The sequence below is a fragment of the Myotis brandtii genome, unplaced genomic scaffold, assembly GCF_000412655.1.
Source record: "Myotis brandtii unplaced genomic scaffold, ASM41265v1 scaffold45, whole genome shotgun sequence".
NCBI classification, from domain to species: Eukaryota; Metazoa; Chordata; class Mammalia; order Chiroptera; family Vespertilionidae; genus Myotis; species Myotis brandtii.
In genome coordinates, this window is record NW_005367209.1 from 7376597 (window position 1) to 7387230 (window position 10634).

Consider the following 10634-nt stretch of genomic DNA (forward strand, 5'->3'; position numbering starts at 1 on the left):
GGAGGTCTCCCATTAGCAGCCCAGGAGCCATATGCAGACCTCAGCCATATGCATTCTGTTTGGTTCTGGACTATTTCAATAACTTAAGAGTTTTTATTTATTTATTGTTTTTTTAAAAATATATATTTTTTATTGATTTCAGAGAGGAAAGGAAAGGGAGAGAGAGATAGAAACATCAATGATGAGAGAGAATCACCAGACTGGCTGCCTCCTGCACGCCTCCAGTGGGGAGATGGAGCCTGCAACCCAGGCATGTGCCCGTGACCGGAATCGAACCTGGGACCCTTCAGGCTGCAGGCTCTATCCACTGAGCCAAACCGGCTAGGGCTATTTTTTTTTTTTTTTTTTTTTTTTTTTTGGAGGGTGGAGAAAAAGCACAAATTAGTGACCATGGCATAGGCTTTGGCAGATGATAAACAGGCACTGCTGTTATTGTTATTATTATTATTAATTTTGAACTGGGCCCTAGTGCTAAGTATCCTAGTTGTTCAAGTTAAAAAACTCTACTACTATCATCACTATGTTTATAGTAATTATTATTATATGTGAACATAGCTCATACAGTGCTTGGCACATGGTAAGTGTTCAAGGACATGCAGCTATTATATCATTAGATGTGGGAAATCTTAGAAAACAGAGGGAGCTATTACTAGAAGCTAAAGCAGTGGTTCTCAACCTGTGGGTCACGACCCCTTTGGCGGTCGAACGACCCTTTCACAGGGGTCGCCTAAGACCATCCTGCATATCAGATATTTACATTATGATTCATAACAGTAGCAACATTACAGTTATGAAGTAGCAACGAAAATAATTTTATGGTTGGGTCACAACACGAGGAACTGTATTTAAAGGGCCAGAAGGTTGAGAACCACTGAGCTAAAGGCACTTGGCTCAAAGCACAGAGACAGTGTTGAAGGATGCTACCACCACCAGAACATCCGGGAAAGGGCCTGGTCCCGCCACCCACGGTTGTCCCTCTGCAGCGGTCGGGTCATCGGGGAGGCTGCAGAGGCCACCGTGCTGCCCTTACCCTCTGGGTACTTGTAGAGGCCCGTGATGTCCACGCGGGAGTCGCTGCCCACAGCCTTGGTGCTGATGCACCTCCCAATCTTCTTCGTGTCTGAATACACACGTTCCCTGCTGTCATCCTCGTTCCAGAGCCAGGTGATGTAGTCTGCATTGACCTCCGCAAACACAAAGGGGCCATCGTGGGCCAGGTGCACGTCGCCCTCACGGATGGCAGTGACTGAGGCCGGGCCGCACCGGAACACGCCTGGGCAGGAGGGGTGGGGGTGAGCAGCATGGGTGAGGGAAAGCAGGTGTCTGGGACCCACCCGGCTGAGCCCATACCTTCGCTCTCCTCCTGGGGGGTGGCATCCAGAACCTGCCAGCCATTGTAAGAGGGGCCCAGGTCCTGCCGGGCAAACCAGCTCTCATTCCAGACGTGGAAATTCCTGCCACAGAGAGAGGAGGGGGCAGGGTGGCCTACAGTGAGCACAGAGGCCCATGTTAGGGGAACTTCCTAGTGGGAGCCATCCCTGGGCCGGTACTCTGCAAGAGTGCTGAGGCGGGATCTTGTGAGCCATTCATTCAACTGGTCTGATGAGAACATATCGTGTGTGTGTGTGTGTGTGTGTGTGTATGTGTGTGTGTGTGTGTGTGTATCAAGAACCTGTTGTTTAAGGTACTAGAAATACAACTGCAAATAAGACAGAAGATCCTTGCTCTCATGCAGCTTACATTCTAACAAAGGAGACAGATGGGGAGATAGGCGAAATTAAGTAAGCAGATAAATAAAACAAATGCAAATAACAATGCTGTGGAAAGAGGGGCCTGAGATAGAGCATAACTGCTGGAGACCTGCTGTAGGTAAATGACATCTGAGATGAGAGTTAAAGGAGAAAGAAGTAGCCATGGGAGGAGTGAAGGGAACAGTGTTCCAGGCAGGAGGACTAGCATGTGCCAAGGCTCTCGAGACAAGAGAAAGCTTCAGTGTGTTCAAGGAACAGAAGGTATGTAAGTATCTCTGGGCTACAGCAAGCGTGGGGTGCACGTAGGGTTCAGATTATGCAGAGTTCTGTAGGCTTTGGTAAGGAGCTCAGGTTTTATTTTAAGTTTCCTACGTTAAAGATGAGACTGTGAGACGAGGAAAGGTGACACAGGGTCACACAGTAAGGAAGCAGCAGAGAGAAACCTAGTTGATCAGACGTGGAATCTTTACAGCTGGTCTCCGAACCCTTGTTTGGTAGGTAATGGTCTTTGGGAAGACATCTTGATAAGCATCTGGGGGCAAACAGGAGGACAGCGACAGCCTGCATGGTGACAGAGGCCCCAGCATCCAAAAGAAGGTCTGTTCCTTTTTGTGGCGCTCCTGTGGGGACAGGGAGTGAAGAGAAGCAAAAAGAGAAGGAAAGGGGAGAAGAGAGGCAGGTGATGTGAGGCAGGAGAAGGGCGGGGGGAGGGCTCCTGGGCACACTCCTTGGAGGGGCGAGGACATTCGAAGGCCTGGCTTGCCAAGGCTGTCTGTGCTCTGTGTTGTATGTTCTTCCTGGTTTCCTCTGCTCTTTAGAAAGTTGACTTGTGTGACAACTCGTATACGTATGAACATTCGGACGAGGTTATTCACTGAAGCCTTGTCTATAAAAGGCAGCTGTTCGGTCCATCCATGTGAGATGGTTAGAGAAACAATGATTGTTCTCATATAATTGAAAGGCAGACCAGGTGCACACCCCTGCTGGTCCACTCACTAGCTGTATGGCCTTAGACAAGTTACCTAACCTCTCTGTGCTCAGGTTCCTCATCTGCAAAATAGAGATAATAATACTACCTAGCTCACAAGGTTCTTTGGAGGAACGTGAGTTAGTATATATGTAGCACTCAGAACTGGGCCTCGCATGCACTAGTGCGACATTATTTTACACACTACAAATAATAAGAAAACCTTGAGTGTACTGATATAAAGTTGTTAAATGCAAAAGCAAGATGACAGTACAGGCAGATCTGGAAGATGTTTTGGGTTCAGTTCCAGACCACCGCAATAAAGCAAGGTATCACAATAAACGAGTTGTGATTTTTTTTGCTTACGAGGGGAGGGGGTCTTGCCTTCAATTTGTCAAAAATGCAACATCTGTGAAGTGCAATAAAGCGAAGCGCAGTAAATAAAACGTGCAACAAGACGAGGTCTGCCTTGTTACACAAAGCTGCCAATATTAAAAAGCAGGTGTGTAAGGGGACTCACTATGTGCATGTTCTTGTGTCTGCAGAGACTCTCTGGGAAGAGACGGGAGAAGCTAATCACAGTGCTGCCTCCGGGAGGAGGACAGGGAGGCTGGGACGGGTGGGAGGGAGACTTACCACTGTGGCCCATTTTGTACCTTTGGAATTTCAAAGCACATGAATGCGTTTCCTATTTTCAAAAATGTAATAGTCACAGGACTCTGGGGAGGGCTTTGTCCCACAGAGGGGAGGACCAGGGGTTCGAGGTGGTCAGACCTTGAGCCCCCTCATGACCTCTGAGTCACGTGTCCAAAGACTCCTGCATCTCAGCAGAGTCCCTCTGCCTAAGACCCCCCCCCCCCCCCCCCCCGGGTGGGAGGGAGACTTACCACTGTGGCCCATTTTGTACCTTTGGAATTTCAAAGCACATGAATGCGTTTCCTATTTTCAAAAATGTAATAGTCACAGGACTCTGGGGAGGGCTTTGTCCCACAGAGGGGAGGACCAGGGGTTCGAGGTGGTCAGACCTTGAGCCCCCTCATGACCTCTGAGTCACGTGTCCAAAGACTCCTGCATCTCAGCAGAGTCCCTCTGCCTACCAAAGCCCCCCCCCCCCACACACACACGGTGCCTCTCACTCCTCCCAGAACTGGCTCAACTCAGGAGAGTTGGGCTCCGGGTTGGGGACTGCCTCAGGGAGCCCCTGGGACCCAGCGGGCCCAGGACTCACCACATGCTGTCTTCCGTCAGGTCCTCCAGGGTCCGCCCGAAGGAGTCCACGTATTTGTCCACACTCAGGTTTCTGTCTGTGTCGTGGGCCGAGTTAAAGTTGGACACAACCCGTGTCGCGATCCCCAAGCACCTAAGGACTGAAAAGTAGGAGGCTGGTGAGGCTCCAGGAGCAGCCAGGCCCCCGCACTGGGGAGGGGTCTGGCGCTCCCAGCCTGCTGCCCCCCTCATTTCTGGCCACAGGCTCCTCCTTGTCTTTGTCTACTTGGTCAGGGCCAAGACTCCTGTCTCCACTCTCACAAACACCACCCTCTCCTCTACCTTCTTTCAGGGGACTTCTGGGGACACTACTGCCCCCTCCCCCACTTTTGAATGGACAGGCTCCAAGGCTGACAGGACCTTGGAAGCCATGTAACAGCCTTGGAATCCCGAGGGGACCGGAGGCCGTGGGGCCACAGGGTTTGCCCAAGGCCACTCAGTGAGTTCCGGGCAGAGGGAGGGGGGACTCCTTCGGCCAAATAAATGATCCACAGTCACGTAAATAAATTATCTTCTTTCTTTCTTCATTAGCCAGACTTCTATTTCCCCTTCACCAGTAAAGAAAGACTGGGTGTGTTTTTTTTTTTGTGGGGGGGCGGTGCATTGGGAGGGAGGGAAGAGAAGAGATCTATGCAAATAAATGTAAATGAGAGAACTGGCCTAATTTTGTAATACCTGTGCACATGACTCCAGCGAAGACCCAACACTGGCCGTATTTGACTGGCTTGAACCTGCCCTTGAACCACTTGCGCAGGATGGCCACGCTGCCGCGCCAGTGCAGTGGGCTGGTGCCGCCGCCGTACTTGCCCTGCCACTGGCCTTGAACCACGCCCCGGTCGTTGTTGCTGTTCACCTGCACAGACGGATGGGTCCACCACCAGCAGGGCTCCCCCCTTCGGCAGCCTCACCATCGTACAATCACCTCCAGCTTTGGACCACCCAGGCACTTGGGGTCACCCCTTGCTTTTAAATTGTCTGAAAATTTTACTGTCTTAAAATTTCTACTTTTCGCTACCATTTACTACGTGCAGTGACCTCCCATTGGGTTACTCTATTGTTGGAAATCATCTACGGTCTTAGAGCATTTCCTGTTTTGAATGGTGTGTTTTGGGGAACTGTTGGTCGAATAACAATTATGGAGACGGCTAACATTCAATAAACGCTTCCCGGGTGCCAGGCACGCCTCTAAAGCTTTGGGCCCACCATATTAATCTGCTTAAAGTAGGTTCTATTATTTTACTTTTGTCTTCAGATGAAAAAGAAAAAAAAAGAAAAAGAGAGAGAGATTCAGAGAGGGTAAGGGACTTGCCCTGATCACACAGCAAGTGAATAAAAGGAGTTCAGGGCTTGTGCCCCAGGGCCATAGTGTCTGCTGTCAGCACTGGTCACTGCTTTGGAGTCCCTGTGCTCCAACAGCTCTCTGAGGTCTTGGGGAACTGAGAGTGTCAAATATGAGGAAAGCAGCTTTGTCGATTTTGTCTAACACTTGCTTTCTTAGAGAGAGCTACAAGGCCTTCTTCTGAGGAGGGAGGACTGGTGTGTAACGGGTTAAAGATGGCAGCCCTCCCCAGGAGGTGTGTCTGAGTACCCTCTCCCCGAATCTGGCTGCTGTGGCTACTTTGCCAAGGACTATGGTGGAAGTGACGCTGCGCCAGTTTCCAGGCCCAGGCGCTCATGCCACTGGCAGCTCCGACTTCCTCTTTCTGGAACTACCAGGTGGGGAGAAGCCAGGCGCCGTGCCTGATTACCCTGAGACTTCCCTGCTCCGAGGAAGCCCAGCCCAGCCACGTGGAAAGGCTGTATGGAGAGACAGAGTGATGACTGGCCAGCCCCCGCTCTTCCCACTACCCCAGCCCAGCGCCAGCCAGGAAAGTGCACAAGCCATCTTCACGGTCCAGCTCCGGCGGGCGCGGCACGGGGGAGACCAAGGGCTGCCAGAGAACACTGGCCGCCAGAACCAAGGCCCCAGATAGATGGTCCCATCAAACCGCCCCAGACATCTGCAGCCACTCAGACACCCCCCCCCGCCCAAGCATCTTGGAGCAGAGACAAGCCATCCGCGCAGTGCCCTGCCCAAGTCCCTGATCCGTAAAATTGTAAGCATAATAAATGGTTGTTTTAGAGCCCTGAATTTTGGGGTGGTTTGTTAGGCAGCAGTAGAGAATTAAAACAAGAGGTTGGCGGGGATGGCGGGGCTCCTCACCATGGCGCTGATGATCCTGGTGACGTAGACGGGGTCGTGGCGGCAGGACACATCGGTGGCCGGGTCGTTTTGGTGACTGGGGCTTCGGTCCAGGATGGAGAGGCAAATGTTCAGGATGTCCTCCTCAAACTGTCCCCAGAGAGGCTGTGCTTAGAGCCAGAGCCTCACCCGTATTCCAGACCCTCCCACGACCTCACCCAGTCAGTCATTTGTGTTGTGCAGGGGAAGGGGAGTTTGCCTCCGTGTCACCACCCAGGGGCCCCACAGAGCATCCCCAAGACTCAGAAACCCTTCCTCAAAAGTCACCCGGGAACCAGAAGCTCAACCCTAACCATGTCCTCTCCTGCTCAATAGCCCCTGTGGCTCCCCAGTGCCCGCAGTCAATAGTGTGAACTTGTGGCTCTGGAGTCACGTCGACCCCACCGGCTTACTTGGACGGTTTCTATGATTTTTTTCAACTACATTTGAATTAATTGGCAAACTGAGCGAACTCATTTAAACACTGGGAAGTTTTTACGTACAAATTAAAATGTCCAGTCTTGGAAAATTTGGAGGGTCTGGGAACCCTCACTTTCCCACATGACTCTAAGCAGTGGATGCTGAGAAGTGTATCGTCCCCGCCCATTCCCTGACCCCAAATGCTTTCCACACCCACTCCTCAGCCCACAGTCAAGGGCCTTCCCTTGCCTGCCACTCTTCTTCTGGCTGGGCACCCGGAGCCCAGGCAGACGGAGCTCCTCCAGCAGAACCTCGGTACCCTCCGACTTCCCACCTCCTGCTGCCCTGTCTGCTCTTCCCTCTGCCCGTCCAGGTCCCGCCCAACTTTGGACACCAGCCCCTGTTAATACCACGAAGCCTCCCACAAGCCCCACAGTGGCGTTTCCTTTCATGATCTTCTGTACACCCTCTGCTCCCACCTCTACTACCCTGACTTTCCTCTGCCCATCATGCCTGTATTGTAACTATTTATCTAAGCCAGAGGCTCTCAGGTGTGGCCCCAGACCAGCAGCAATGACTTCACTTGGGATCTTGTTAGAAATGCAAATTATCCCCTCTCCAGCCCTTCATGAGTCAGCCACTCTGGGGGTGGTGCCCAGCCATCTGTGTGTTTTCAGGAGCCCTCCACATGATGCTGGTGCAGGCTTGAGACTGAGAACCCTTGATCTATGATATTTATCTTTCTACTAAAGGCCCGGTGCACAAAATTTGTGCACGGGGGCGAGGGTGTCCCCTCAGCCTGGCCTGCACCCTCTCCAATCTGGGACCCCTCAGGCAATGTCCGACTGCCTGTTTAGGCCCGATCCCTGGGACATCCCCGGGACCGCTGGCTCCTAACTGCTCACCTGCTTCCCTGCCTGATTGTCCTAACTGCCCCCCCTGCCAGCCTGGTCACCCCAAACCGCCTCTGCCTGCTGGCCTGGTCGCCCCCAACTACTGCCCTGCCAGCTTGGTTGCCCCTTACTGCCCCCCTTTGCCGGTCTGGTCGCCCTTAACTGCACCCCCCTGCCGACCTGGTCACCTCCAACTGCCCCCCTGCAGGCCTGGTCCCCCCCCCCGCCCCCCCCCCCCCCCGCCCCTTGGTCACCTTTCCCTAACCCCCCTGCTGGCTCGGTCACTCCATGCAGCCTGCTGTTCAGTCATTTGGTCACCTTTCCCTAAACCCCCTGCTGGCTCAGTCACTCCATGCAGCCTGCTGTTCAGTTGTTTGGTCGTCCCTTACTAAGCCCCCTGCCGGCCTTGTCGCCCCATGCAGCCTGCTGTTCCGTCGTCCGTCCGTTTGTTTTGGTCGTGACGGCCCCTGGCTTTTTATATATTAGGATAGCAGAACTGACCCATTCTGTTTCCAAATACATCCAAAGCACTTTGCCTTCCCAAGGACCCAGCGCAGGCCCTGACACAACTAATAGTAGATGAATGAATGAATGAATGGACGAATTTGCTCTAGGAGGCAGACAGCTTGTCCCCCCTGGGAGAAAGGGCTCCTGGTTGAGTTTTCGCATGCCCTAGCCCGCGTCCCCCTGTGGCCGGTGCCCCTGGAGACCTGCCCGAAGTTCCAGCCTTGGGCTCGGATGCACTTCTCCACGCCTCGGAAGATGATCCCGCTGTCATTGAGCACGTACTCCTGTCTCTCCTCCTCTGAGGCCAGAAACACATCATCCTCTGAAAGGCAGAGGTCAAAGGGGCTCAGCAGGGACCAGCTGCAGGAGGTGCCGGGAGGCTGGCTGGCAGGAGAGGCCAAGAGGGGCTTGCTGGGCTCCCGGGCTGTCAAGAGGCCAAGCTCCATTCCACCTGGCTGATCTCTCCCAGGCAGGGACCAACCCCAACCCAGCCCAATACTGAAGGATTGTAGGAGTCCTGATGTCTTTGGCCGACCCTACTGGTGCCAACAGCAGCCTCAAATTTCTTCAATGCTAATGAGAATACTGACCCCAGAACCCCTTAAAACAGGGGTGGGCAAACTTTTTGACTCGAGGGCCACAGTGGGTTCTTAAACTGGACCAGAGGGCCGGAACAAAAGCATGGATGGAGTGCTTGTGTGAACTAATATAAATTCAAAGTAAACATCATTACATAAAAGGGTACGGTCTTTTTTTTTTTTTTTAGTTTTTTTCTTTTCGAACGGGCCGGATCCGGCCCGCGGGCCGTAGTTTGCCCACGGCTGCCTTATAATGTGCTTTCTATATTGCAAGCATTAGTGCTATGAATTCTCACCATAACCCTTAGAGGTAGGCTGTTATTCCCATATTACAGATGAGAAAACTGAGACTCATAGAGAGAAGCAACAGGAGAGCTGGGACCGAACCAACGCTGTCTGATGGCTAAAGCCCAGCTCTTACCCACTCCTGGGCCCCTCCTGCCTCAGGCCCCATCGCTGCCCACTGGCCTCTGCACACAGAAACCACCGATTCCCATCCCCCTGGCACAGGCTCCTGTGGAGCACCTGCTACCAGGTTCCTCTGCCCAGTGCCCACCTCCACCTAGGCCTGGCTCTCACCAAGATCTTGGCATTGACCTCCCTAGCCATTGACCTGCCTCCCAGGCCCTTCCTAAGGGTAAGCCCTCCTCTAGGACAGCTTCCAGGAAAGCTTGTGCTTCGGTCTTGGCAGCTCCTACCTGGGCACCAGGGGTTGAAAAGGAGAACAAACTCGCCCAGCTTCCGGTCACTGTGTTTGCGGCGAGAGGAAAGCCTGGCGCTCAGCCGGTAGCGGCCAATGACGGCATCGGGAGGGCTGGTGACCTTGATGGTCACTGTGTTCCCCTTCTGAGCTGCCCTCACTGCCGTCCAGGCATTTCCCACCTCCAGCTCCGATGTCGGGAACACGGCTTTGGTGCCGAGAGCCTCAGAAGCCTGGGGCCCTGGAGGAGAGGAGAGGCACTCAGGAGACCAGCCACCCCAGGAAATCCAGCTCCGGAAAAGCAGAAAGCCGCCGGCCTGGACGTGCAGCCTTCCCTCCCCGAGCTGCGGGGAAGAGCCTGCCCAAGACAAGACTGGGCCTTGGCAGAATGGGGTACTCAGCTGTCCCGACTCCCACCCACCTCCTGGATCAAAGAGAAAGTGACAGGCCCCTTCGAGACCAAAGTCTGCCTTTTGTCTGGCCAGGAGAGAAAGGTGTGGGCTAACAGGTGCCTGCTGATTTCTTGTACCTTCCAGAATCCTTGGTGTCCTCAGGATTCCAGAGTCGTCATCTTGTCTATCCCCCTGCCTGCTGCAGCACCTCCCAGCCACCCCCAGAAAGCTGTCATCAAAACCTTCCAGGATCCAGGGCTCAGCCCACCCGTAGGGATTTGTTTGCCCCCAAGTTTGGGCTGACGACTACAGGGTCTCAGGTCACTGGTCACAAGACAAGTGTTCCTGACTGCGGACCAGTGGAGGCTGCTGTGAGCCAGTTACCTGTCTCCACCGTGAAGATGAGGGTGTCCTTGCTGTCCAGGGGGCAGTTCAGCTCCAGCATGAAGGTGAACATCTGGCCCCTGCGAACCACCAGCTCGGGGCCGGGGTACTCCTGGGTGTGGTGGGCAGCACCATTCCTTGGCCACTGCCAGTCCACCTCGGTGACTCTGATCCCTGAGGGAGAGGACAGGGCGATGAGGCCAAGCCCGTGGCACGTTTCTCACCCCTGCCCCCCATCTGCCCCAGCCTGCCAGCCATGTGCTCATTCAGCCACTAGTTGTCCCACACAGTAGATCCTGGTTTTTTGTGGTAGTTACGTTCTATCAAGTCTCCGTGAACACTGAATTAGTGAGCACTGAACCACTGCTCTTAGGGAAAGTACAGGGCTAGGTTCCTGTGAGCCTTTGTCACAATTTTTTTCATCAGCCAATCAATATATAACCTTGTTTTTATATATTGATGAGCAGCATGTGAGCGGGGCTGCTGGCAGACAGGGGACAGGGATGGGGTGGGGGGACCGTGGCGGGAGGGGTGGGGTAGGGGCATGGAGGATGT

The 10634-nt window shown here is 53.5% G+C and overlaps 1 protein-coding gene across 1 annotated transcript in view; it reads right to left on the reverse strand.

The window, feature by feature from the left end:
* TGM6 (transglutaminase 6) overlaps window positions 1-10634 on the reverse strand; it is a 53508-nt gene that overhangs the window by 5255 nt on the left and 37619 nt on the right. The window contains exons 3-10 of the mRNA XM_005874763.1: window positions 10080-10253; window positions 9302-9544; window positions 8229-8347; window positions 6188-6316; window positions 4660-4837; window positions 3947-4085; window positions 1351-1454; window positions 951-1273 (exon numbers count right to left, since the gene is read on the reverse strand). Of these exons, the coding sequence (XP_005874825.1) occupies window positions 951-1273; window positions 1351-1454; window positions 3947-4085; window positions 4660-4837; window positions 6188-6316; window positions 8229-8347; window positions 9302-9544; window positions 10080-10253 (1409 nt within the window). The remainder of the gene's footprint in view (window positions 1-950; window positions 1274-1350; window positions 1455-3946; window positions 4086-4659; window positions 4838-6187; window positions 6317-8228; window positions 8348-9301; window positions 9545-10079; window positions 10254-10634) is intronic.